A 27,602-nucleotide genomic window follows, 5' to 3' on the forward strand; every position below is an offset into this window, starting at 1 on the left:
GGCTGTTAAGGATTGCTTTAAATCTCGGTTTCGTCACTCCACAACACTATTTTCCTCGAGATGAAATGGAGATGAGTAATGCAGTTGGACCCTTAATGAAGCCATAGCATCCATGAAAGCCCTTAAGGCAAAAGCAGGGCCCTGGTCCGAGTGAAAAGCCGCAACAGCATATGTGCTGATAAAGACTTGCAAATCTTTAATAATAGTTTGAGCGTCAGCTGAGCATTGTGGCCAAACTCATAGAAATCTGGAGCATGAGTCAGCAGCAACTAAAATGTAGTTGTATGCACTATCAGGTGTCAGGGGACCACAGTGGTCCAAGTACACACATTGTAATGGTTTGTTGTATATGAGGAGAGGTGTCTGCGGTGGGCATTTCGACGGTGGATCCTTTTATTTGCTGGCAGATGTCACAACAAAGGACACACTGCTTGGTCTGTTTGTAAAGACCTGGCCACCAGTAACGTGCTGGTAGCAATGATATTGTATCCACCACACCAGCATGGGCAGAAGCAACTCCCTCATGCGCTGTTTTGATCAATTCTGGTCTTTGATCTTTATTGGGAATCACACAATTACCCACCCCTGGTATAACTGCTAGGGCTGTATTGAGGCATGATATGCAGTAGGAATATTTAGCAGGATATGCTTTTGGTAAGGGCTTGCCGTCAGCCAAAGCTTTCACAGCTGTCAGCCAAAGATTTCAAAGCAGCCAGTGTTTCATCATCCAATTTTGTTTTAGAATGAGCTACTGCAGCAACAGAAGCCGTAGCTACTGCTGATTCGGCTGCTTCATCAGCCAAGGCGTTGCCTGAAATGTGTGTTCCAACACCCTGATGTCCTAGTGTATGTACAACATGGACATTAGGTAGCGTTTTCTTCAGATCCGCTACTTTTCCCCCATAGAAGGCTGTGTTTAATGGTGTTTCCTTTTGAATCTCCGAACCCATTCTGGTGCCAGTAATGCAGATATTCATTGAAGGACTGGACACAGTAATACGAATCACAGGCAATCAGCGTCAGCTGTTCAGGGTCCGCGTGTTCCAATGCCATCACCAGAGCCTTGAGCTCTACTAGTTGTGCAGTGCAGTCCTCTAAGGTCTGCGTGTAGGTGTGTTGTGGAGGGAATTCACCATCCTTCATATAGCCACTCACGACTGCACAAGCAGCAGAGTATTGTTGTTTTGTGCCTATTGCTGGTGGGGCTGAACGATCAGTATATATCATTGTTTGATATTGTTCAATGGGCAATGTGTTTGCTGGAACTGGATATTCAAGTTCATATTGCAAAAAAGTCTTGAGTTTGTAATTTTGATTCAAAAATAAAGTCAACATCAGTGGCTGTCGGAGACATGCCCCCATTGGATCCAATGTAGATATAATGCTTTAGCGTTAGGAACGCTAGCTTTGGTAACAGCCTCAAGGGCTGGGATGGGGAATACAACAATGGTGATTTGTATTCTATTGGAACGGTCTCACCCTCATTGAATGTCCAATGGCATCAGCTATTACTCAGCTATTACTCTGATGACCAGGTGTTTTTTGTTCTCCCTTGTATGTAGGTGTTTTGCTGCAAGCATGTCTTGGTGTAATGCTCTGAGAACGCATGTGTGTTTGACTGTCCAGTATTTGCTGGAAAAGTCAGGATGTATCAAGTCATATAAAGGTTTAATGCGTTGTGCATAGTCTGGAATATATGTTCTGCCAAAATAAAAAAAGCCCAGTAAAGACTGGAGCTTTTTGATGGTGTTTGGAGGTTGTAGTTGTGAAACTTTTTCTAGAAATAGGGCCTTCATCTGATAATTCATACCTCAAGAATAGGACAGGCTATTTTTGTTTTTTTTAAATTACATTTGTAGCCGAATTCAGCAAATCCCACAACAGCGTAGGCTACTCGTCTTATATGTTGCATGAGGTCGTCGTCTGTAAGGTAGATATCATCCACGTATAACAACGCCTTAGTGCCAATGTTGTGTAAAATAGATGTAACACAAGCTGAAAACAGTCCTGGACTGTTCTTGTACCCTTGTGGGAGTCTACAGGATTTTTTCTGGCAGCCTAAAGTGCTAAAACTTGATAAGTCCCTACTTCCAGGTGCTATATTTCGGCAGAAAACCCAGTTGGAAATATCCAGGGTTGTTTTGTATTTTTTGTGCACTATGTTGTTCATAAGTGCTGTGCTGTGTGCATTCTGTATAGCAAATGTGCGTGTGTGACTGTTTAAATGTCTGTAGTCTAAAACTAGTTTGTACGAATGGTCGGGTTCCGCTGCTGGGAACAATGGATTGTTCATTGATGAGATACAGGGTTCAGTTACGCCCTGGTACTCTAATTGTGTGAGGATTTCCCTTACGGGTGCTTTTGCTTCATGCTTTATTGGGTATTAGGGTTGAGACTGAGGTTGGGATTTAATTTTTATTACATGATGGGGGAATCTTTAGCCCACCCTATATGGTTGCAATATAACGCAGGTGCCTGCGCCACTGCCCAATCAATGGCGTGTATTTCTACAAGCTTTCTGGGAACAGGGGGTGAGAAAGATTTCTCCATATCCTTTTCTCCATAGGAGAGATCACGGACAAAATCTGGTGCCCAATCCTTTTCGGCCATTAAAATATCATAAATAGTGACGACGCTGTCCCAAAAGATAGCGTCAATTGTGCGTTCAATGTCTCCCTCTAATTGTACAGTGACTTTATACACCTTGTCGGCCATGAAGAAACGCATGTATGCAGTCTCAACTTGTAGGAAGTCATCAGTTGCTTTCACCTCCAGATGCTCTTGAAGATCCCGGCAAACCTTTGTGACCTCTGCCGCACTGTCTAGCAGTGCCAGTGTCCACTTCCTGTTCTTCAGTAAAGCCTTCTTCCTGAGTGGCATGTTGTATTGCAACTGCTGCCACTTTTTTCTTTTTGAACTGGGGTTTTTGTTGGGGAAGTTTTTCTTCCTTCTTAACAGAAACTTCGGATGAGCGTTGTGAGTCCTTTCTCAGTTTCACATACTCTGTTTGCTGCTCTGACCGCCCACCTCCCTCACTACATTTTTCTGGTGAGTCCTATAAGGAACGAGATTGGCATGTATCAGTATATTGATATCTGTCAGGTGTTTTTATATTGTCTCTATTTCTAAGATTATATCTATTTTGAGGGGTCTCCGAATGCTGAGATTCTCCCCATTCGTTTTTAAGTGTTTTTTGTTTTTTATTCAAAGCTCTTTTTAAAACCTGCAGGCACTTGCTTGGCAGAGTCTTTATTGGATCTATCCTGTAATTGTGTTTAATTGGTCTGGCCCCCAGACTATCTCAACCAATACTAGAGCAGGTCTCAGCAATAATCTTTGGCAGCTCACGTTCTTGATCTTGTGCAGGAACGTCCCGGAGCTGCATGTGCACTGCTAGTGCAACTGCTTCCCCTTTAAGGTTACTTAATATTATTTAAGAGACACAGTGGCAAAATTGCCCATTAATTGTATCCCCAGGTCCAGGGCAACCCCGTATTCATCTTGAATTTGTTTTAACACCTCCAGAAGATTGGCAAGTGTTTGGTGTACCGTGTGCGGTAGTATAGAACGTGGCAAATACCGTGCCCCATGTGTTGCAGTTATCTACTGTGGGAACCATCCCAAATGGCAACCACATAGTGAGGATTCTATATACGTGCTGTGTCTGTATTTAATGTGTGCATTGCAAACTGTACTAACAGTCTGTATATTCCAGTGAGCTCTATATATAAGCGGCAAACTTCGGCTACCGCCAAGGTTGCTGCATCAGGGGGCAGTGTATATGTGGCCAATAAAGGCCAGGTCGGCCGTCATTGCTCAGAGGACCTAACTTAACGTATAGTATTGTATGTGGTAGGCCGCCTTCAAGCCAATTATTACGGTCTTGATAAGATAGTGGTATTTCCAAATATGCATAGGCTCTGTATTGTGCTGGTATGTTTGCATGTGTGTAGTGATGAAATGTGTTTGTGTTCCCATCAACTGCTGGAAAAGTGACCCAAGAATAAAATGTATCTGTTCTGTAGGCTGGATGAGCCTCAACAATGAATGTAACTTGATCCCCCTCCCCCCGGGCCGTTATGCCATTTGCCAATAAGTGTGCAGTAAGGGGTGGTTGCATATTTACTGCAATTGCTACCCGTTGCGGGTTCGCCATTGTAATGGTAAAAAGGTGTTTGTTCAGAGATAAGGACACCAAGTGGGGATTGATCCTTTTAAGGTTCAAGCTTGAACAACCTACAGCGTTAGATAGGTACTACCTACTTAGTTGAAAAGGAAACCCTCAATACCATGGGCGTCTCCTAATATAGTATTGAGGTGTCTTTAGCCTTTAGTGAGACATAGATCCTTAGGAGGATCCAGAAATTAGTGCCTGACCAAATGTTGGTGGCACCATGTTCCGTAGGTTCTCATTATCCTAATAAGGCTACTGGATTTGGGCGACAGAATCACCTGAATTGTGGGGTACTAAGTACATTTCCACATCCTGTGACGCCTGTCAGCCTAATCTGGGTTTTCTGGCTAACTAGCAGTGCCTCATCTCTACCCAAGAGCAGGGATGATTGTGGCAACTGGGCGCATGACAAGAAAGACTCCTCAGGGGAATCATGGTCAGTCAGATCATATCCTTTTCTCTCAGTCAAATTAGTCTCACGCAGGCAAAGACAAATAGAGGCAGAATATAGTTCAATAAGGATTTATTGAAGTAACTGCATCTTAGATAAAATGACATGTATTGCAATAACTAGGATGATAAAACACACTAAAAGCAAAAGGGTGACAAGGAGAGTGAAATACAAAAACATTCCCACCATACTGTCACAAGGAGTGATATATACCTTTCCTACCTAAGTTATGTTTGAGCACAGCATAATAAGCCCTAATCTGCCCTTCAGACCCCCCCCGGAAAGACATCATCCCCCATACCTGAGCAAGGAAGCCTCTAGTCTAGAAAGACACCATCCCCATATAAGTCAGGGATTTGGTAGTCTAAGCAAGCAGCTGTAGCGAAGGCAATCAGCAATCAGCATGCAGTCGTGGTCACCTGGTTAGAATCTCTCTCTAATGTGCATGGGACAGAGAAGTGTTTTTATAATAAAACAATGGATGTTCTAGGAAAAATTCCCCCACGCAAGGATATGTATGTTTCTGTGAATGCGTACCACTTTTGCTGGCAACCCTATGTAACTGCATCCTTGAGGAAAGCACAAAGTGCAGTGCTTAGAACATGATGCTTTCCTAGGCAAAGGAACAAATAGATAGAGAAAATAAGACAACACCGCAAATGTGGCTAATGCTAGAAAAATAAAGCGATGCTGATAAAATGTACCTGGGCTAAAGTGTACAACGGCAGGCCTAGTCTGCTAAAATAACGTGTCTAAAATATGGCTAAAATAGCTATACAATAGTGCAAACCCAAAGGTTTCATGGCTGGACAATGCATAGCGAATATGATTGTTTAGGATGAAGAAGTGTATGCTAGCAATACAACGCTACAGTGTACCATCTGAATTCAGAAACACACGCATGCACACACAAACACACAAACACTGGAGGCTACATACATGAGGGCGAGTGATTTACCAAAACCGGACTACTTGAATTTTAGTCAGAGGTAGAAGAAAAATATCTCACTTGTGGGGTAGATCCTTTATTCCTGGAAATCTTCCATTGAGAAACATGAGTACGCAACATAACAAGTTCACAGTGGCATCCCCTGTAAACTTTCCAGGGACTGAGCTCCTTAACCTGTGGTGAACCCGCATTGATTGCTCACACAGCAAGTAGGAGCTCTCTCTGGGAAAGCCTGTGCGCACAAATCTCCACTCACTAATGCAGGCAGCGGGGCTAAATCTAGTTCTGCACAAACTGATCTCAGCTTCCTTCTGTATGCAGTGACTCTGATTTTTCTGTTTTCTAGCCTCTGAATATTGCTTATAGTCACATCTACAGTTCCTATCGGAACTTTGTTGGTCCGCCACACTTCAAGACCATCTGCCGCCTCCTGGGCTACCAGGGCATTGCTGTGGTGATGGAGGAGCTGCTGAAGATCGTCAAGAGCCTGGTATGGGAGTAGAGATGCCTTTTTCTAACTAATTCATCACAGCATTTTCTGAACTACAAATATGGTTTTCCCATTATCATTTCAGCTCTGCCTAATGTAGTGGTGCCAGCAATCACCGACCAATGATGTATAAGTAAAGCATAGACCAGCCAACACATTCTGGACTTACAGTTGTTGATGACATGTGACTGTGGTCAGGCCTGTCTCATTTAATCCAAGCTGTCCTAAACAAGAAGAGCCTGAGCCTAAGCACTGTCAAAGGACCCTAGAAAGGGCTGCTGGAATTGAAATGTGTTTGGGCACAGAGCTGTCAACCACACCTATTTTTTTACTTTTACTTTTCTATAAAGCACTTCCTCTGTTGTGGTTTGAACACCACAATACTGCTGCACTCCAACACTATGACCAGATATTGCCTTCTAGCACTTGACTTTCTCCTGGTAGAGGGGTCGAGCCATCAATGCACTCCCAGATGTCGTATGGGTTACACACCTAAAGTAGCTCGGATAGGCAGGAACTTAATAAATTGGGTGGTCTGTCAGTTTTTTATTTATAAATGAAAAAATAATTCATTTTCAGATAAGTAAACATTTAAATTAAAAAGAGATATTTATTGAAAACCAAAAGGGCCAAGCACCCTCGGAGCTGAAAAAATGACCCAAATGCGTTTGCTGCTTATTAGCACAAGGTGCTATACTTTAGTTTAGCATTGAGACCTATGGTACCACACGTTTTTGTGCTTAAGTAGTGCTCTCCTCATAGGACAGTGTAGGGCGTCATGATAGACTAGGCTATGTTAAGTCTAAGCTGCATGTGTGTGCATTCGCCCACACCTGAGGCTGAGCAGGGACATTTTCAGTGCTGATAAAGTTATAACAACTTACGAGTGCCGAATTCAGTCCCTTCAGAGTGCCGCAATTACTTAACAATACATTATGCAGGGACTCTCTTTCCTGTTTTCAGTGGGCACCAGGATAGTAAGAAAGAGGGCCTCACAGAACTTAGTAAAAGGAGAAGGAAGAACAAAGTCCTTTGTAGACAGTGGGCAGTGCCAGTAATTGTATTACCGGGCACACACTAGTTATTCATGCACTATAACTGCAGGCCCACAATGTTCTGCACCTCTCTTCCATCCCCATGTGTGTAAGGAGAGACAAGCCACCCTCAACAAGACTGGCAGTGCCAGCTGAGCTTGGGCAGGTGTGGTCTTCCTACCAAATGGCCAAAGACAGTTCTTTGAGGAAAAATGTCAACGTAGATTATAATAAAAAATAATTCAGAGAAGTACAATGATCATGTTTGTGTTGGCTATCTTTTTTTTTAAAGCATTTTATTGATTTTACAGTTACCAATGAAAGGCAGCAACTTGAGCGTAATACCAACATAAAATACAATACCACATTACTATTCTTAAAATAGGTAGGGTACCATCATCAAATCCACCTTTCCTCAGCTACAGACCGCATATATTCTGGGTAGATCCCATTCAACCCCTTTGTACAGTGCATATGTCAACTTCCCATCTTCCTGTGGGTCCGCCTTCTGACCTTGTCCTGTACGGGCACAGTTCTATCCATAGCCCCCTGATTTCCGCCCAGTTCTTCCAAATCTTAAAATGTTTCTGGGGATAGCCTGTGATGAGTAAGTTGGATATTCAAGGTCCATGCCCTTGGCCCTGACTTCCACCTGGAATCAGGCCAGTGCGATGGAGTCAGGACCTGGTGAGGTATACCCTGTGAAGTAGTTTCAATTGAATTGTTCTGAATTGGGCGGCTATCACTGCTTCTCTGGGGGCTTCAACCGCCTTTTTTCAATCACCTTCTCTAGTCATTCCAGCTTCTCCTCCCACACCTGATGCACGCCCCTATGGGGTTTGGTGCATTACACAAAAGCATTTTATAATTTTTGGACAATTTACGATCCTTGAGGTTTGTATGGAGTATTTTGGCCTCCATCAGGGAGGATTCAGGGATGTCCTCCTCTACTTGCACAATGCAGGGGAGGGCGTGATGAAGCTGTAGGTGCTTAAAGAACTAAGTGCGGTCCATGTCATATTCCTCTTGTAGATTTTGAAAGTACTAAAGCATTCCATTATGAAGCCTATTGCCCAGCGCTGAAATGCCTACAGACACCTAGGCCAAGAATCCCTTTAGGGCCACCTGCGTGATACGATCAGCCCACCTAATGTGTTTCAGGGCTGCCCTCCACACCTGAAAATCCACATGCGTGGCGGGGGAGAGCCATCAATATCTTCTCTCCGTACAATAAGTGTGAGAGGTCTCTGCCGCCGATCATGCATCCCTCCGCTGCATACGCTGGATCCGTAAAGCCCCCAAACCACTACTCATTCACTACCAGCAATTGCACTGCCTGGTAATAAAGAAGTAAGTCCGGCACGGCGATCCCTCTCTGGAGCGTTTGACATCCCTTCATAGGGCAACCAGCGGTGGAGCCAAGTTCCGATTAAAAGGTGGAGTTGCATCACCATTGACGTAGACCTCAAGGTATTGGAAGCCTAGGGGTGGGATCCGTAACCCTGCTGCCCACGGCATATCCGCCGAGCAAAGTGTATAATGCACATTTTTAGGCATTCATCCAGAGGCCTGAGTATGATTCAAAGATTCCCAGAATCTGAAGCACTCTAGAGCCTGACGCTTCGGGGTGACCCCGAAATAAGAGGACATCATTGGCATACAACAATATTCTGTCGTCCACCCCTCCGACCATCGAAAGCCCCTAAGGAGCATGTCAACCTGCACCCAGGCTGCCAGAGCTAAATCACCAGCGCAAAAAGCAGGGGCGACAGAGACACCCTTGTCTGTGCCCTGCTCTACTGGAAACCATTCCGATGTCATGCCTTCATCCCGCACTCATGCCTCCAAGTTTGTATAAAGAAGAAGCACATAGCTCAGAAATTTGGGGCTGAGTATGGAGGATGAATAAAAACACACAGTCCACTGAGTCGAAGGCCTTCTGGAAATCAGTGGAAAAGAGGGCTCTCTATGGCGCCCCAAGGCCACAATCAGGGCTATGGCATTGTTAACTCTCCGCAAGTTATGCCGGGTAGCCAGATGGAGCAAAAACCCAGACTGGTCGGGGTGGACAAGATGGGTGATTACAGTAGCCAGACAGACGGCCAGCATTTTAGCCCAGAATTTCACTTCTGAGTTGAAGAGGGAGATCAATCTGAAGCCTCTCAATGCGTTCCATTAGTGCCCAACTTTGGGATTACCACAATCTCTGCCGTCTGTAGATCGGGGATAACTGCCCCCGCTCTAAGGCCTCAAGGAAGGTCTCCAGTAATAACAGGCCTGTCTGTGGCCAAACCAGCTGCCAGAACTGGGCTGGGAAACCGTTGGGACCTGGGGCTTTACCTGTTTGAAGCTGAGCCAAAGCTGCTCTCAACTCATCCCACGAAACATCAGCCTCCAGCACTTCCTGGTCCTCCGGTGTCAGGCAGGGCATGGGCAAGTCTGCCACAAATTGAAGAAGGTCGGCGCGAGGGCTGCGGGGATCCACCCTACACAGTTGTCGATAATAGGCAGGGAAGGAAAGTTAGGGTGATTTATTTGGTGTATATGGACCTGTGTGGAATGCCTTCTATATACCCAGCAAAGGATAAGCGTTTCATTTGTTACTAGAAATATTATTTTTTAGGTTTAATGAGGAGGCAAAAAATTAATTCTGCCTTTTGAACTTTCCGATCAGTAGGACATATACAGAACCCCTACTCTATAACACACAGAGAAAGTGAAAGTAGATCATGCATGCCCCAGCTCTGTGTTTTTAAATTGATTCCTCCTTTGCGGAGAACGTTTTGCCTTAAAAGCAAGCTTCCCGTGTGACGTTGTCAACACGGAAAGACCAAAGCAGACATGAAACAATATTCTTGGCCCTACCTCTATAATATTGGGGTAAGTTTGCGATAGACAGTGTTTTTGTAGGAATGCCCAAGTCTGGAATCTGAACACCAGCAGACCTTTCTAAACCCGTCCTCTCGATCCTAGGCAAAGGAATTAGACACATAGGCAGTTTAAATAAACGCCGGACAGGAAACAGCTGAAGTTTATTTATCAGTAATGTTTATGTGTTCTTCTTTCCTCTCTTTACATTAAACTGACTTCTGCTGTGATGAAGTGAAAGCACTCCTCATAGGTAGAACCTATGTTTAGTCCAGAATCCCCTACATAGAATTGATTTGAGTGCAGTGCTGGCAAGGTGTTGGCCCAAATCCACACCGTACATCGAAAGGCAAAAGAAAATATCGCCTTATAATGATGATAGTCTTCTAAGAAATATATCGAAGAGGCATCCTGCCTCCATCACAGTCAGAAGTGGTAACCCTTTCACTAAAATCACTTGCATATTGGCTCACCACTGTTCCTATTACTGCACAAAGCTGAGAAAATTGGGGATGCAAACATTCGTATAAGTAACATGAGCTAAGAGGCTTCTGTACTGTGTTGTGATGATGTAATTACTACATACTGCCATGGGTCACAGTAACATCTTCAGCACCTGCCTTTGGGCTCCTGTAATATTATGTGAATGCCCTTATGTTGCTGTAATGATCCTTAACCACAGGTGTTTTAACTTTAATACAGAGGTTGGACTGAGCACACCCATCGCCTGGTGGTCTTAGCGTGCCTCTACTGCCTATCTTTATTACAAAATGCCATCGTAATGTTGGCTTCAGTATGAGTGAGTCATTAGCTGCTCTCTGAATTGTTTTTAATATTTACACATCTTGCGGTGTTTCTCTACTCTTTCTTTGATGTATGGCTGTGGTGGTCTGTAACCACCTGCTTTACTGTTGTTGCATTCAGGTCAGAATGATAATTCTCTTTTCCCTTCGCCAGCTGCAGGGAACAGTTCTACAATATGTGAAAACATTAATTGAGGTGATGCCGAAAATCTGCCGTCTGCCCAGACATGAGTATGGTTCTCCAGGTGAGTGTACAGGAGGCTGTACAAATGCACCAATTATGAACAGAAAAATGTTTAGAGGATTATAATATTGGTTTATAACCATGAGAGTTAAGAGACAGTAAAAGAGGTCCTGGCACAATTATTAGGGTTCTAGCTGTAATAAGGCAGGAGTTAGGGTAAAAATGCTCATGCTTTGGGGGAACTAGAAATACCTGCTTTAAGTACAAAAGGAAAGAAGTAAAATTTAAATATTTTTGTTACTGGTAAATTTAAAACCCGATAAATGATTTTGCTAATTACTGACCTTGATTAAAAACCTTAAAAAATGTTAATCTAACTTGTCATATAATGACTATGTACGACTATAGAGGAAGTAACAGGATCATTTTTATACTCTAGTATAACAAATTTTAAACAAAATAAAGATCCTGCTTATAGTAAAACGCCCATAAATATTATTATAAAATGTATCTTAAAAATACAGTAAATGTTTTAACATGATCATTTTTAGGTCGAGTCTAGGCAGTGCGCAAGCGCTGTCTCTCGACATGTTGTAATCTACATCTGTGGGCTTGCACCATGCCCATCTCATGCCCATTGTTTTCATTTGTTCCTTGGTCTGCCTTTCAAAATTCCCTTGATTTCGTAGCTTTACGTTTGTCCTGCCTTGACGCTGCTTTGTTACCGCCTTGGAGACCATGGGCCTGATTACAACTTTGGAGGAGGTGTTAATCCGTCCCAAATGTGACGGATATACCACCAGCCGTATTACGAGTTCCATAGGATATAATGGACTCGTAATACGGCTGGTGGTATATCCGTCACTTTACCGTCACTTTTGGGACGGATTAACACCTCCTCCAAAGCTGTAATCAGGCCCCATATACCTTAGTGTGGCCTACTACTTTTTTCTTTTGCCTTGCCGCTTTGCGGAGCATGGCCGAATGTTACTTTTTCCTCTTCCTTGTTTTGGGCATGCCCCTGTTTCTTTGTAGTGTCTGCACACAAAGGCTGCAAGCTGGAGGAGGGAGGGGATTATTTTTTATTTAATGATTTTTTTTTAAAGGTTCAAAAAACACAAACTTGATCAGAAGAGCGCTGTACAGGGGGACATGAAGTTTCATATATCGTGAACTCAATCGGAGGAGCGCTTTACATGAGAACTAGAAGTTTCATATTGCGCAACCTCGATCTGTGGAGAGCTTTACATGAGAACCACTTACAAACAAGTTTTGCAGTTGAAAAATATACAAACTGGAGCATTTAAAACAGAAAAAACACAGAAATCCTCAAAGCGGCTCTCAGGGCACAGCGGAAGAGCTGATACTACAATATTCACTGCACTCAAAAAACTCGCCCCATAATGATTTGCGGGGCATTTCTTTTTTTAAATTTGTTTTCCTATAACTCAGTCTGTGGTGGTCCTAAGACAATGAGGCCACCACAAAACCGTTCAGCACAACGCACACTTTCTGTCTAGGACATCTCTGGGTCCCTACACCAGGTTTGGGGTCCCCAAAATAGTAACCTCTTCCACAATTCAATGTCTTTTTTAGCTCTCTCATGGCTGGAACTTTTGTTTTAAAGCTGGGAGTAGTTTGTGTTTTAAAGGCTTTGTTTGTAATAGCAGTCGATGTGGCTGCCAGGCCTGAAAATGTGTAAGGCACTACGCCCTCTATGAGCTATATTTATGGTTACACTGTATTACTTTCTGCCATTCTGTTTCATGTGATTATGTCCTCTAGGGTCTGATTGTACGGCTACATGACATGTTTCTTACAAATGCTATTTTTATTATGGTGTCCTATAAGGGCTCTTCTGACCATTACAGTCAAGATACTGCAATATTCACCGCACTCAGAAAATCACCACATAATGCTTTGCAGGGCAGTCCTTTTACAAAACATTTTTGCCCATAACTCACAGTGTGGTGACCTTACGGAACCACCTTCAAAATGTTCAGCATGACACACTCTTTCTGTGTGGGGCATGTCTGGCTCCCCACACTAAGTTAGGGGAACCCCAAAAAAGTAACCCCTCCCACCATTCAATGTCTTTTTACGCTCTCTCATGGCTGGAACTTTTGTTTTACAGCTGGGACTAGTTTGTGTTTTACGGGCCTTGTTTGTAATAGTATTGCAGTTGGCCTGCTAGGCCTGAAAATGTGTAACGCACTACGCACCTATAGGCTACATTTATAGTTACACTGTATTACTTTCTACCATTCTGTTTTCATATCGTTATGTCCTCTAGGGGCTGACTATATGGCTACATGACCATGTTTCTTACAAATGCTCTACATGAGCATTTTTCTTACAAATGCTTTTTTATTATGGTGTCCTCTAGGGGCTGTTCAAACCATTACAGTCAAGGTACTACAATACTGGCCGCATTAAGAAAATCACCCCATAATTCTTTGTGGGGCATTCGTTTGACAAAATATTTTTGCCCATAACTCACAGTGTGGTGGTACTCGGACAATGGGCCCACCATCGAAATGTTCAGCACGACACACTTTTTCTCTGTAGGGCATTTCTAGGTCCCCTCACTAGGTTGGGAGACCCCAAAAAGTTCTCTCATGGCTGGAATATTTGTTTTACAGCTGGGAGTAGTTTGTGTTTTAAGGGCTGTTTGTAATATTATTCTAGTAGGCCTGCTAGTAGGCCTGAAAATGTGTAATGCACTACGCCCTTTAGGGCTAAATATATGGTTACACTGCATTATGTTCTGTCATTTTGTTCTCATGTGGTTATGCTCTCTAGGGCCCGACTATATTATAACATGACCATGTTTCATACAAATGTCATTTTTATAGTGGTGCCCTCTAGGGGCTGTTCTGAGCATTACAGCCAATATGCTACAATGTTTGCTGCACTTGGTAACTCAACCCATAATGCTTTGCGAGGCATTGCTTTTACAAAACATTTTTGCCCATAACTCACTGCATGACATGCTCTTTCTGTTAAGGTCATCTCTTGGTCCCCACACTAGGCTGGGGGGAACCCCAAATAATAATATAAAAAATATAACAAATAGTGGCAAAAAAAATATTTTTTGCTGCAGATAGAGGAAGAAGTTTAATGGAAGGGCATTAGTTATGTGCAGGGCCCCTAGAATTATGTGGCAGAGAGGACCGAATTATGAGGCAGGGTTGATCAATTTATGTGGCAAGAAAAGTCCAATTATGGATTTACAATGCCAATAGCTCTAACTGAAGAATGCATGTTTTACTCTACTATAACAAAATTTAAACAAAATAAAGATCCTAATTATTGTATATTTTGTCAGTCCCTTCTTTATTAAACAACAAATATGAAATTTAGTGACTGTTTTAGTAGCTAGATTATGAATGAGGACCCATGCAAAGTGATGTTGTGATTAAATATTTATGCTTCCAAGCATTTTATAAACAAAGTGATTGATAATGTTCCGGTGAGTAGGGGAGTGAGTGAGTCCTGCACCATTCATACAAAGAAATCTTGGTGCTAGGGCTTAGCAGATAGAGATAATGGAAGACTTAACCATATCAGCAAACCTGACAAACTTAGCAAAAAAAGACATGACTTTAAGGTTTTACAAAATATTTCACGTTTGGAGATCCGTCAAAGTGTGAGAAGTAGGTTGTTCCAGAGCTGTAGAATATTGACAATAAAAAAAATCCCGCCAAGACATGCAAGACTGTCATGGGAAACAATGAACATGGTAAAAAGGCCTGAACCAAAAGAGCATGAGTATACACGTCACTGGAATTGCCCCGGGATGCACTTCGGTCTAAGCCCATAAAAAGGCTTGATGGACTAAAGTTAATGCCTTAAAGTAAGTGTGCAGTGCCACAATATCTAGTATAGTTTGATAATGGGTTCAGAAACAAAGCTGATTTTAATGAGATAAAAAACAGACCAGACCGCCATGTTCAGAACACTGTGCAACTTTCTGATGATGCCAGAGGATCATCCCAGATATCAGATGTTACCATAGGCAATTTTTGATGCACGTCTTGTTCCTCCGAGAAAGGAGCCTGCACGTGCTGAGATATCATTGTTGAGAGCAGGGATGGGCAGCCTGGCTCACTCGAGGCTTCACCCCTCATAAGTAATGGCCCCTCTCCACACTCAACAATGTTAATAAATAGCAAATTATGCTCTGTGCATCTGCAAATATAGTAAGTATAGAATTAATAAAAAGTTGTTTATTAAAATTGTTAACATCGGAATGAAGTGAAAATGTTTAATTAAAAAGCGAATGATCAGTGACGGCATGGAAGCAATGTGCGTGTGTGTGTATGCGAGTGAGAGGTTTTGTGTGTGTGTGTGTGTATGTAAGCCTTGGATCATCAACTTCCTGACTGAGGGCCCCATTTACAACTTTTTGGTTCAGGCCTTATTGCTGCACTGCTCTGCATCAAAAAGAAAGGGCAGGATTGTGCTGTATTAATGACACAGCGCATTCCTGTCCTTTCTGCCTGCAGCAGGGCAAAATTGGTGCCTAGCGCCAACCCAGGCACCCTCGCACCAGGGTGCAAGGGTGTCTGCATTGTTGGCATGATTGTTTTTGTGCTGGAAGGAAGTTATTTCTCCTTGTTACGCCTCCCCTGAGGAGGAGAACAGTTTTGACGCATTCTCAGGTTTACAGATTCTTGAATATCTGGGAATGTGTCAAAACCTATGGGTGATCCGTGAGAAAACCCACTGCAATGCCCATGGAACACCTCCTTGATGCAGAGTAAGCCAACGTAGTGCTTTGCGCTGCCTTGCCGTACTCCGTATCTATGAGGCCATGCAAAGCCTCACAGGGTGGCTTTGCGTTGCCACATAGATATGATTGAGAGGCCTGCGTCACCGGAGCATCATGAAAAGTGGCACTCCGGCAGCGCAGGTCTCTTGTAAATGAGGCCCTAGGTGTACATGTACCAGCATTAGTGTAGGATTGTAGACTGCATGAGTGAGTGTGCAAGAATTTGCTTATGTTTTGGCACAGATTCTATGAGTAAGGGAGATTGAGCCTGTGTTTGTGCAGGTTTGCATATTGTCGGAGTGGTTGGGATTGCACACTACTGCATGATTCAAGTTACAAGAGTGAATGTTCGAATGACAGCACTTGTGCTGGATCACATAATACATGGCTGTATACCTGTGGGATCACAGGGTGTATGACTGAGTGCAGCTTCTTGCACGTATGTCACACTGCAAGTTGTGTTTGGATGAGTGTGCAGAAATCTGCCTTTGTGAATGATGGCTCCAAATGCATGTGCCATGCTCACTCAGCCCCTCTTGTAAGACTGCTGCAACACAGAAGGACTTTCTATGATCTGTGAGATTGTCAAAGTTGTAGATGCCTATAGTGGATGGAGTTGTAGAAGTCTGTAGAGGCTTACCTCATGTTCTGTGACCTGTCCACGTCTGATGATCTTACTTTTAGCATTAGTTTGTACTATCCCCTCTCACATCCACTGGGTGGTCTAAGGTTTGACAGCTTCTAGTATCTCTTCTTACGTTTGCCCTCTATCCCAAGATAGTTTTAGTTAAAGTGGTCTGTAGTATCTCTTTTTGATGTTCTCTTTTCTATCTTCCTTGAATGGCCTATCCCAAGGCACCTCTAATTGTTTTGTCTTACATTCTCTCTCCAGTCCTCTACCAATGGTTTAGAAGCTTTTAGTTACTTCTTCAGCTATTTTCCCCTGGTATGGGCTGTGTCAGGTCTTGATGTCTCCTCTCAGATTCTCCAATACCCTTCCCCCAATCCACACCAGTATAGTTTGAAATAATCCATTGTTTCTTTCCTGTCTCCTTTAAATAGCCTGACTAGTGGTAGTCTGTAATCTCTTCTCCAGTCTCCCCAGTCTTGTCTATCAGGGGCTGATTGATTGTTTCAGTCTCTAATGGCCCTTCCTCTCATCGCCTCTGTCTAGTCTCTCAGTTAATGGTTGGCTGTTGTAGTCTATTGTATTTCCTTTCTCTCACCTCCTCTGCCTTGTCTCTAAGGAATTACTGATTTTTGTACTATGTTATGTTTCCTTCTTTTCACCTCCTCTCTGTTTTTAGCATCTGCTTCATCTCCACTCTTCTTTCTTGTCCCTCTTGTTTTTTATGTCTGTTCTGATTCCTCTCACATTTTTTATCTATTGGTTCCTCACAGGTATCCTGGAGTTTTTCCACCACCAGCTGAAAGATATTATAGAATATGCAGAGCTAAAGACAGATGTGTTCCAGAGTCTGAGGGAAGTGGGTAATGCTGTCCTCTTCTGCCTCCTCATTGAGCAAGCGCTGGTAAGAAAAACCTCTTATGCCCTCTTTTCACAGAACAGGCACTGAGCATCAACCCACATGTGCCGAGATCATCAGGATGCAAAGCTTGTCCTGCATTCCTACACAGTTGCTATGGGTCTGTGGTCCTCATGTTTCTTTATGCTAGCGTAGATGGTGCAACCGTCCTTATCTCTTATAAGACAGGGATGGTGTAGCTGCTGTCCTGTCATCTTGGTGGAGCTGTCCTCTTGCCACCATGAAGACAATGCAACATCCAACCATCTTCATATTGTGACGCCTCAGTAAGGGTGTTTCCTAACAAGCTCCATCTTAGTTACTTGCGAAACTACAAACCAGGTCTGGTCTCTACCAAAGGCAAAAAAATCTCACCTTTATTAGCTAACCTTAAGAAGCATTATTGGGGCAGCACCAGAGATGGAGAGGTACATTTCTTGGTTGGGTATAGGATTGTTTGTCACTGGTGCACATGAACACTGTTGTTTAAATTCCACAGAATGATTTATTACTAGAACTCAGTAATTTTTGATAAATGCAGATAATTGGCTATGAAGATCCTGCATGGATTAGTATCAGAGTTATGGAGGTAGTAAGGTAGTCAGTGCTTAACTTGAGCCATTGGGTACTGGTGGGTCCCACCCGCACTCAGTTTGGGGACCATCACTTTCCTGATCAGACATTTACCAAGGGAAAGACAGGGAAAAGCAAAGAGGAATGAAGGAGAAAAAGAAAGGAAACTCATCACAAAGGGACAAAACAGGATTGTGCTAAAGTGAGATAAAGGGGCAGGAAGTGCCTGGTAGTCGATTAAAGAGACATGAGGCAGATTCATGGCTAAGCACTCTTGGTCTTCAGTGCGTTGACATGTAATATCACAGCCGCAGGCTTCTGAGCAAAGCCTTGGACACCGGCACTCATTCTATAAGCTAAGCACTAAAGGTGGCAGACACACATACTTCAGCTCAGCGTTCTACTCCACAACCATAAGTATGATTTATAGACCCCAGAGTGCTATGGCCAACCCAGAAGTAGCTCTGTAGGATCACAAGTATTAGCATTGATTGGAAAAACTGTGTCACTTTATGCTCCTCCTTTCATGTGACTTGTCTTATGATTTACTCTTGTAGACATGACAACCAGTGGTGCTCCATGGTTTTTGCATTGGGCAGTACAGTCTCAGCTGTACTAACGTGGGTACAACCAAAGTGTACCCTAACAGAGCACATAGGGGAGTAGTAGCGGTGCTTCCACCTCCTCAATTATCAGGCATGTTGCAGTGGTCCTACTGACTTCTCAGCAGGGTAATGCGTCAAGTCCTGAAGTGAACAATAGGTCTATGATGTGTTGCCTTGCTTTTCCTAAAGGAAGTGATAGGGTATCTGATGCAGGGCACAGTCCTTGGGCAGTCTGTAGATTGCCACTCATGTTATGTGCTGGGTATTGATAGAATTGCTGTACAGGCTCTTCTTGTGTGACCCACACACAATCTCCTTTCTTCTCCTTGCATAGTCCCAGGAGGAAGTCTGTGATCTGCTGCACGCTGCTCCTTTCCAGAACATTTTACCCAGAGTCTATATCAAAGGTAAGAGTTCCTATCATTACAGAAGGTGTTTGATGCTAGCTACAACTCATACTGCCACTACCCTTTCCTACTCTTCTGTACAGAGTACCATATATATTAGAAAGATTCTTCAGCTTTTGAAGTGAGCCTCCTCCCTAAAATATGTACTTGCTAATGCACAAAAACATTACACACATTGATAAAATACTTGGGATCATCAGACTTCCCTTTTGACCAAGACACAGTCCAGAAAGTCCACATCTCTCCTGAGGTGCTTCACTGTGACTTCATAAAACTATTACGGTCTGTCAGTCATTTCATTGTCAACAAACATTGCTACTGTTACCCTTTTAGCCACACTAATGGATGATTCTATGTAGGAAAATGCTTTTTTTGACATGTTCACCAACACTTTTTGCCCGGTAATTGATGCAATTTTGACTGAAAGTGCTCTGTGTTCCTGCTAACCAGGTCCCCAGTGCCAGATCTCCCTCCCAAAAAGTGTGCAATTGTTCCCCAACTGGCCATACCTTGGGCACCCCTGTAAGTCCCTAGTAAACGGTACCCCTAGTGCCTTGGGCCTGGGTACCAAAGAGGGTCCTCAAGGGCTGCAGCATGTATAGAGCCACCCTCTGGGACCCCTCAGCTAGCAGAGAAAGACTGCCATTGCAAACTGCGTGTCTTGGTGCAGCTAAAAGAGAAAACACGACATGGCACACAGCATGTGTGCCATGTCCCCTAGCACTGCATGCAGTATATGTGAGTCACCCCGACGGCAGGGGGTGCACAATATTACATGTGAGAATGTCTGGAAGAGCAAATATGCCCCTGTTATGAATTTGTTGATTCTCAAACATAGTCAGTGAACAGGGAAGCCATTTTAAGTACATGTGCTGGACACTGGTCACTGTGAGTTCCCCAGCTACACAATGGCTTCACTGAAAATATGGATGTCTGGTATCAAACATCTTGCATTAATAAACCTTCACCGATTCCAGTGTTGGATTTATTAATACATGGACCGGGAGGGTACTTTAGAGGTACACCCTGAAAACCTAGCATCTGCTGACTGACTAGTTTCCACAAGCCTGCCACCATCAGATATGTTTCTGACCCCCAGGGGGAGAGCCTTTACTCTTGGGCAGACAGAAACTAAGCCTGTTCTGGCAGGGGTGCTAGCACACCCACCCAACAGAATGACCTGCAAATCTACATTCAAAGGCAGGGTGCTTCAAAGAAGCCCACTGTCCTTGAATGTCAATCTGGCTTCCCTCAAGAGAGAGGATGCTGACATCCCCCCCTACCCCCCCACCCACATTCCAGGACCAATTTGGCACCTGGACAGGGGGGAAAATTAGTAATCTGTTAGGCCTGATGATGGCCATGACCAACCTGTTGCTTTCATTAGCAGGAGGTTACTCCCCAGAGAGCAGCATTGGAGTGCCATTGAGAGAGAGGCCTCTGCTGTGGTCTGGTCTCTGAAGAAGTCGAGGCCATACCTGTTTGGTTCTTACTTCCTTTTTCAAACTGACCACAGGCCTCTCAGATGGCTGATGCAAATGAATGGTAAAAACCCAAACTGTTGAGGTGGTCCATCTCCTGCAGGGAAAGGACTTTACAGTGGAGCAAAGACCAGGGACGTTGGTTTCCCTTCATCCCCATGCATCGCAAGATATTAGCCCACTTGCTAGTTCATCCTGACTGGCCCCTCGGTCCTAACCTGCATCCTCTTTTCTGCCAGACTGATCCCCGTAGACTGGCATTGGGCACCCAAAGCTGTACTGCACCTCTGCACCTGCCCCTTCCCCCCTATTGCCGTCCGGTGTGACATGTTGGTGTGGCCTTAGACCTTGTCCTGTACCTACCTTAAGTCCAGGAGATTGGTCCCGTACGTTGCTGTACTGTACCTGTATGCCGTCTTTGCTTTTCCTCTAAAAGTTAACATTGCAGCTTTTAAGAAGTGCACTGTCGACTTTTCTCAACTGTAAAGATTTCTCTTGCAAAACGTACCTGTTTGTATTGATTCTGGTACCAAAACACATATGAAGAGGAAACATCCTTAACAATGCGTCCTTAAGGATGCAGCTGTTTCCCATGCAAGCGTAACCACATTTGCCTGAACTATGCATATGCATGGTTAACGCACAGAAAAAGCCATGCATTGTTCGGGAGAGGATGCGGACGACGCGGTGAGGTAAGTGGGGCTGGGGGGTGGATTAAGGGATTGTGGTGAGTGGTTGATTTGGTTGGGGCGGGCTATTTTTTTTAAGGGCAGGGGTGGTGGGGTTTAGGTATTTTTTAAGGGCTTAGGGTGGGGGGGTCGGACAATTCTTTTTTTTTTTAGGGGCGGGTGTGGGTATTTTTTTTATTTAGGTCTTGGGGGCGGGTAGTTTATTTTTAAAGGGGTGGGGGAAGTTTTAAGGAAGGGCGGGAGGAGGGAGGAGAGAAGATGAGGAAGGATCGGGAGAGGAGGCTGTGAGGTAAGTAGGGTTGGTGGGTAGTTTTTAGTGTTTGGGATGGATTTAGGGATTAGTGTGGGTGGGAGGTGTCAGAGTACTTTAGTTTGTATGGTCAGGGGTGGTGGATGGGTTTTGTTTCTTGAGGGCTCAGGGTGGGTGGGTAATTTACTTTTTAGAGGCAGGGCTGGGGGGTCGGGCTAGGTTTTTTTTTTGTTGAGTTTTTTGGGGTAGTTTATTTATAAGAGGGGGAAGGTTTTAGGGCCCGGGGCGGGTGGGGGTAATGGGGTAGTTTCGTTTTTAGGGGTGGAGGGTTGGTAGTTTTTTTTAGGGTTCAGGGCGAGTGGGGGTGTCAGGATAGTTTAGTTTTATGTGGCAGGGGTGGGGGGCCGGGGTAGTTTTTTTTTAGGGTTCAGGGCGGCTGGGGGGGTCAGGGTACTTTAGTTTATAGGGGTGGGTGGGATAATATTTTGTTAGAGCTCAGGGCGGTTGGTGGGGTCGGGTAGTTTAGGTATTAGGGGTGGGGGTAGTTTTGGGCCTCAGGGCAGGTGCGGGTGTTGCATGACAGAACCACACGTGCCGTTTCGCATGTGTTTCCACACATGCCTTTACTAGGCATGCCTTTACAACAAAGTTTGTTGTAAAGGCATGCGTAGTAAAGGCATTCATGAAAACGACATGTCGTGGTTCTGACCGTGTTGTTAAGGCATTTATTGTTCCGGAATGCTCTGGTCCATTATACAACCTATATAAAGATACATGTTATTTTTGTAAATTGGTGTGGATCTCCTTATTGAGCCGTTTGTCTCATTTATCAACTGTGTGTGTATTTGCAGATGTCTAACACTTCTCTCTGATGAGCCTCAGGCTACTCCACCACACTAGCCCGTAAAGGAGCACCTTGGGTTTGTTAGAGCAAGCCCTGTCCGCTAGTAAGGGAACACCTGCACTGTTTGCACCGTATATCTCATTTTGATATACCATATAAATAGCCAGCTTCTTACGTTGGTGGAGCAGTGGTGGGATACAAGACTTGACATCTGCCATACTATTCAGTTGATAAGTGATACCACTAAGAAATCCAAAATTGTCCTTAGTTTAGGGATTTTTTTTCCAATTTTCGATTTTTCTAAATTGTTTAAAAATTAAGTGTTAGGGCCTTGTGTTGAGATTCCCAGTTCAAACTGTTTAGAATTTAAAATACTTTTTGTAAGTTAGGCCCCTTAGAAGTACTCTTAGAGTGTATTTTAGGCTTCTAAAAAGGTCCCAACTACTTTAGAACCATGACTGAGGCAGCAGGTACATCCCAGGACCTCTACCTGGGCTCCGACCAAGACCTTAAGTTTCAAACACACTACCCCTAAAAGAGCGCCTTGGGATTGCTAGAGAAAGCCCTGTCCACTAGTAAGGGTACCTCTGTATTCTTTGCATGGTATATCTCATTTTGATATACCATATAAAGAGCTAGCTTCCTACATTCGTCAATCCATCAAAGCAAGATTATACCTTTCAACTAACAACATTGTAGACATAAACAAAAGTCATGTAATTCAACACTCCTCTGTGGTCCCATAGAACGTCAGCAGGCTGTGCCACATACAACATAAATACACAAATTTTGTATTTCATTACAGATTCACATACTACATACTGACTGTAAAACACAAACAGGGTTTAGAGAATGCATGGTGCTTCTTTTATGAATGATGTGTATTAGTTTCAAGACTAATGAATAGAAAATAAAAGACAGGGTAAATTCTCTGCTTGTCAGTCAGCCCCACGAAACTTAATTACATATCCGAACAGGGTTCATCTGTGACACTTTGAAACACTGAAATGTTGCCTTATCTTAGGGAATCATTAAGAATTTGGCAGATAACGGGGTTCTACCAAAAAGCAGCGGGTTCCCCATCAACCGAACCTGAGTTTTGCCCAATCCATTTAAAGTTGATCAAGTGACCCTCAGGTTGCTCTGCTGGCAGAAATGCCCATGTTGACAACGATGGTCTGTGCCAATCGATATCAGGAGGTCTATTATATTTAGGGTAGCAACTTCAAGTGTTCATGTTGTGTCCTTTGTTGGACTACAGGGAAAGCCTGTTTAAGTTTTAGAAAGACAGAGGCGATGGCTTCCTCCGACTTGGCAAACCATCTGCTATGCTTTAAGTGAACCCCTTAATAAACTGTGTTCCAGTCTAATGTTAGTGGTGTTTGCTAATTCCTTTCAAATATATTACCTTGGCATTCACTTCATCTTCTAAACAATTGTCTCAATAGCTTGCAACTTATCAGTGCAAGCGATAACTGCTGACACCTCTGACCACACCTTACTACTTACTCAGTGGCTTAACCTGCTTCCATACCTCTAATATCCTCTCACAGCTACTCACTTCACCTCATTGTCTGTCAACGATTTTCACTGATAGAGTCCCTTCTGAAGGTTCTCACATCACAAGTTAAGGTTCATTGTTGACAGCATTCCTGTCCACTGTCCCTAAACCCCAAGTGTGTGGTCTGTTAGATTCTAGGCCTTTAGGTGTGGAGCTCCTGTCCATAGATATCCCGAGTGTACAGACTGGTACCTCCTATATCTGTGGCCGATGCTCCCATACCATGGAACCCACTGAGAAGTTGCTGGTATGTCCTAGAGTTTTGCCAATTGTGCATCTATCTGGAGACTTACTGATCAGGGGCAGCACTTAGTTCAGTAGGCCACAGTCCCATGGTCATGGTGCTCCTGGCCACAGAACCCCTGGCAGAAGCAGGTTGGCGGTCAGTAAATGGTAGCTCTTTGGTGCCTGGGTCTGCAGACCCCCTGAGTTCATAGAATATTAGACAGTGCTATTTTGTGTATTGTTTGGTTGTGCTCCACAGTTTTGCCTCTGATGTTTTGTGTTATTCTTGTTTCTCTTGGTAGAAGGTGAGCGTCTAGAGGTCCGGATGAAGCGTTTGGAAGCAAAATATGCCCCTTTGCACTTAGTTCCACTGATTGAGAGGTTGGGAACACCACAGGTAAGAAAAGAGATGTGGGGGCTCAAAAGGGGTGTTGCCACGGCCTAAAATGCTAAACGCTGTAGGCATTTGACACTAGAAAGCAGATTCATCTGTAAGACTTGCATACAGTGCCCCCTCACACATTATGTCCTCTACAACTCGATAGTTTGGGTTAGGGCAGTCTGTAGTGTATGTTCTTCTATCTTCCTTGAAAGGTCTGGGTTGAAGTAGCTCTAATTGACTTCGGTGATACCAGTAGAATGGTAAATAATGTCCTACTTCCTTCGAGCTCCCCCCCTCCCATAAATTGTGAACACTGGAAAAAACATCATTCTTAGGGCTACCAGCAGCAAAGGTTTCTGCTTATTCTTTGCTATGCAAGGTACTTGTGGCCTCCTGAGACAGCAGGTAGCACTAGACCTGGGGTAACCGCAAACTACATTAAAGGCCAAAACAATGACATCACATTACTTCATGTGTTCTCTAACACCAAGGTTGTAGAAATCCCATGGTTTCTCAAAGTGCTGTGCAGTAAGAAAGTGTTAACCAATGACTTAATCATAAGTTTTATAACATTAAATTAATCAGTTGATATAAGCTTAATGAGTTGACTCATCTGTGAAAGTGAAGTCATTATGTTTGTAAATAACTTAGCTCTACAAATTCAGAAATATGTGTATATCATAGATAGATTGATTGATTACATTAAGCCATACAATTACTGTATGTAATTGTTGGTATCGTGATAAAATGCACACAATTTAATTGTAAGAAAGTGGTCTGCTATATTTACCAAATGGAAAACGTATGTTATACCAACTCAACCTCTTGAACTATATCAAATGTTGGGATATGTTATTGTAATCAGCCAATATTTAGCAATCATACAAAAAGATATCCAAATCAAATTAGAAATTATATGTTCATAATAAAACCAAAAGAGTCGGCAAGATAAGAAAGGCACATTTTGATTTTTCCCAAATACACAATATATTACTCATTATTGATTTTATTTCCATAAATAATTTTCCAATAGCACCCTTTCCATTAAAGTGTAGCACACATTGGAATATATGTGATTTATGTATGAGAGTACTGAATGAAATCTGTTCATAAAATTATAATATGTTGCAGCCAAATAACATAAGGGATATTAGAAACCCAAACTACATACAGGTTCTAAATAATATAATACTCAATTTATCTGACTTGTCAGTTATACTAGATATTTTTCTTTTAAAATTACAAGCGTATGATAATTAGTTTTGCATTTGTGATGTTCAAGGTTTTTTAAAGATCCAGGATGCATGCAGAGTAAAGCACTGCTCTGGTTGGTCCGCGAGAGCATGTACTGAAACTCTAATGACCATTCCTTAAGTTAAGGCATGTTTGAGCATTCTAATGTCCAGCAAACACCATACATATGACCTGTAAAACACTTATGCCAATAGTATTATGTTTCAATGAGTTCCATATTTGGAGTCTCCAAAATACTTTTGAACGGTCACTTCCTCAATCCCATTTATCAACACAGTGATTTCTACAAATCCCGTTGACTGTCCACCTTCTCTTTAGCCTTCAGAAATGGAAAAGTGGAATCAGGACGAATCTCCACCTCTTAAAACTATTACCTTCCATGTGTTTATTGTGGAAGTCTTTGGCACACATATTTTTAGACACAAAAATATTTGGACTTTTATAAAGTTAATCTACTTCCAACATGTTAGGCATTGAGTTGTACGGCTCCTCTCCATAACTGATATATCTTGCTCTCAATATACGGACCCATACGAATCAAATCAATTATGTTTATATGGATTATTGATCACATGGTGAATACTTTCCTTTTAGTTGTATTTATCTTATGTTATTTATTGTTATCTGCACTTCTCTAGCCCATTTGTAACATTTGTTTGCTAAGATAGGGCTTTCAGAGCCCGATCGGCTTATTACGCCTTTAGCTATTTGCAGATCTCTACTTGGACTCATTCTTTAGTTTGGGTATCTGTTGTGCTCTTGTCCATCCTACTGCCATCCTTCCAGCGCTGTGGGAGTGGGGTAGCACCAGCAGCGGATTAACCCTAGAAAAGCCTAGACAGTGTTGTGTACAAGACTATAAAGACCATCTCCCTGGTAAAATGAACCCACAGCTCTTTGGTGGGTGCCACAGCATCCCTAACGTTAAGGGTTAGAAGCAAGTGAGTTAGGGGGGCATGCAAAGACTGGTAGATGGTCCATAGAACACTACACATCATACTTAGATATCCCTGCCAGGCAGGAAGGGATCCTTCCTGGGGAGTAAATCAAGACAGTGAAGCTTTGCCGAGTAGGCACCATGTTTGATAAGCATGCTCAGAAAAGTGTTTTGTTTTTCAAAAATAAATTACCAAAGCAGAAGTTTATTCTTCAAAAACAAAAATTCAATGACCTCAACATGCAGGGAGTTTTCTTCCTGCTTTTGGGAGCCACTCAGTTAGTTCCCTGCTATGGACTGCCGTGGCTCATATGGAAATCCGGCGATGATCACCCCAGCCTACGTAAGTCTGTAAGTATGAGCTGACAGCTCTCAGGCGGATGAGCTCTCAGGTGTGTTGTTTCCAACTGGGGAGCCAGAAGAAGCTCCTCCATCAGAAACCCAGTGTTACCCCTGGATCTAAACAGAGTGGGGGGTCACGGTGTTCCTTCCACTCTGCCAAATTCTAAATTGAGTTCCTGAGTCTTTTGTTTAAAAATTGCTGTCACCTTGGAGATTTACGGATATATGGATGGGGCAGGTTTGTGTATCTGAAACCTTTTTCTACTTATAGTTACCTTAAGCTCAGGTCTGTAGAGTTAGAAAGGCCTGTTCAGTGAGTTTACTGTAACCAGAAGTGAGACTCTAAGAGGTTGTGCCTTACCCTGGCATAGTTCCATGGCATTTAGAGACCGGTACCTATTCATGGCGTACCTTAAGGGCACTGAGTAGCTGGTATCTGAGTCGCCATAAACTGAGATCACTAATAGGTTGGGTCCGGTTCAAAATATGATCTCATTCCACAAAAGGGTTGATGCCTGATTCTGATATAGTCTTATATATTTTGGGACACTATGGAATGGGTGTTTGCTTCTCTTCGGATTTGCCTGTGCTAAGGCACTTTCTCGTTCTGGCATGATCTGAGTCTAATGCAAAGGATTTAGTGCCTCTTAGTTATATGATCTGGAATGTGGTGAAGGGCGAGAAGATGTGTTTAATATGGCCTGAGAAGGCCAAGGGGCTTGGAGTCCGATTCAGGCATTGTCTAAGAGCAGCACAGAGCTGCTGCACTGTTTGATATCATCGGCGGGTGCCTAAGAGC

General features: G+C 43.3%; 1 protein-coding gene across 2 annotated transcripts in view; it reads left to right on the forward strand.

Annotated features, from left to right (window-relative positions):
* The window catches only part of CYFIP2 (cytoplasmic FMR1 interacting protein 2), a 191,463-nt gene that overhangs the window by 136,134 nt on the left and 27,727 nt on the right, over nt 1-27,602 (forward strand). For both annotated transcript variants that reach the window (XM_069199646.1, XM_069199644.1), the window contains exons 24-28: nt 5,921-6,064; nt 10,924-11,014; nt 17,129-17,259; nt 18,766-18,838; nt 24,191-24,285. In XM_069199646.1, the coding sequence (XP_069055747.1) occupies nt 5,921-6,064; nt 10,924-11,014; nt 17,129-17,259; nt 18,766-18,838; nt 24,191-24,285 (534 nt within the window). The remainder of the gene's footprint in view (nt 1-5,920; nt 6,065-10,923; nt 11,015-17,128; nt 17,260-18,765; nt 18,839-24,190; nt 24,286-27,602) is intronic.

This window comes from Pleurodeles waltl, chromosome 7, assembly GCF_031143425.1.
Source record: "Pleurodeles waltl isolate 20211129_DDA chromosome 7, aPleWal1.hap1.20221129, whole genome shotgun sequence".
NCBI classification, from domain to species: domain Eukaryota; kingdom Metazoa; phylum Chordata; class Amphibia; order Caudata; family Salamandridae; genus Pleurodeles; species Pleurodeles waltl.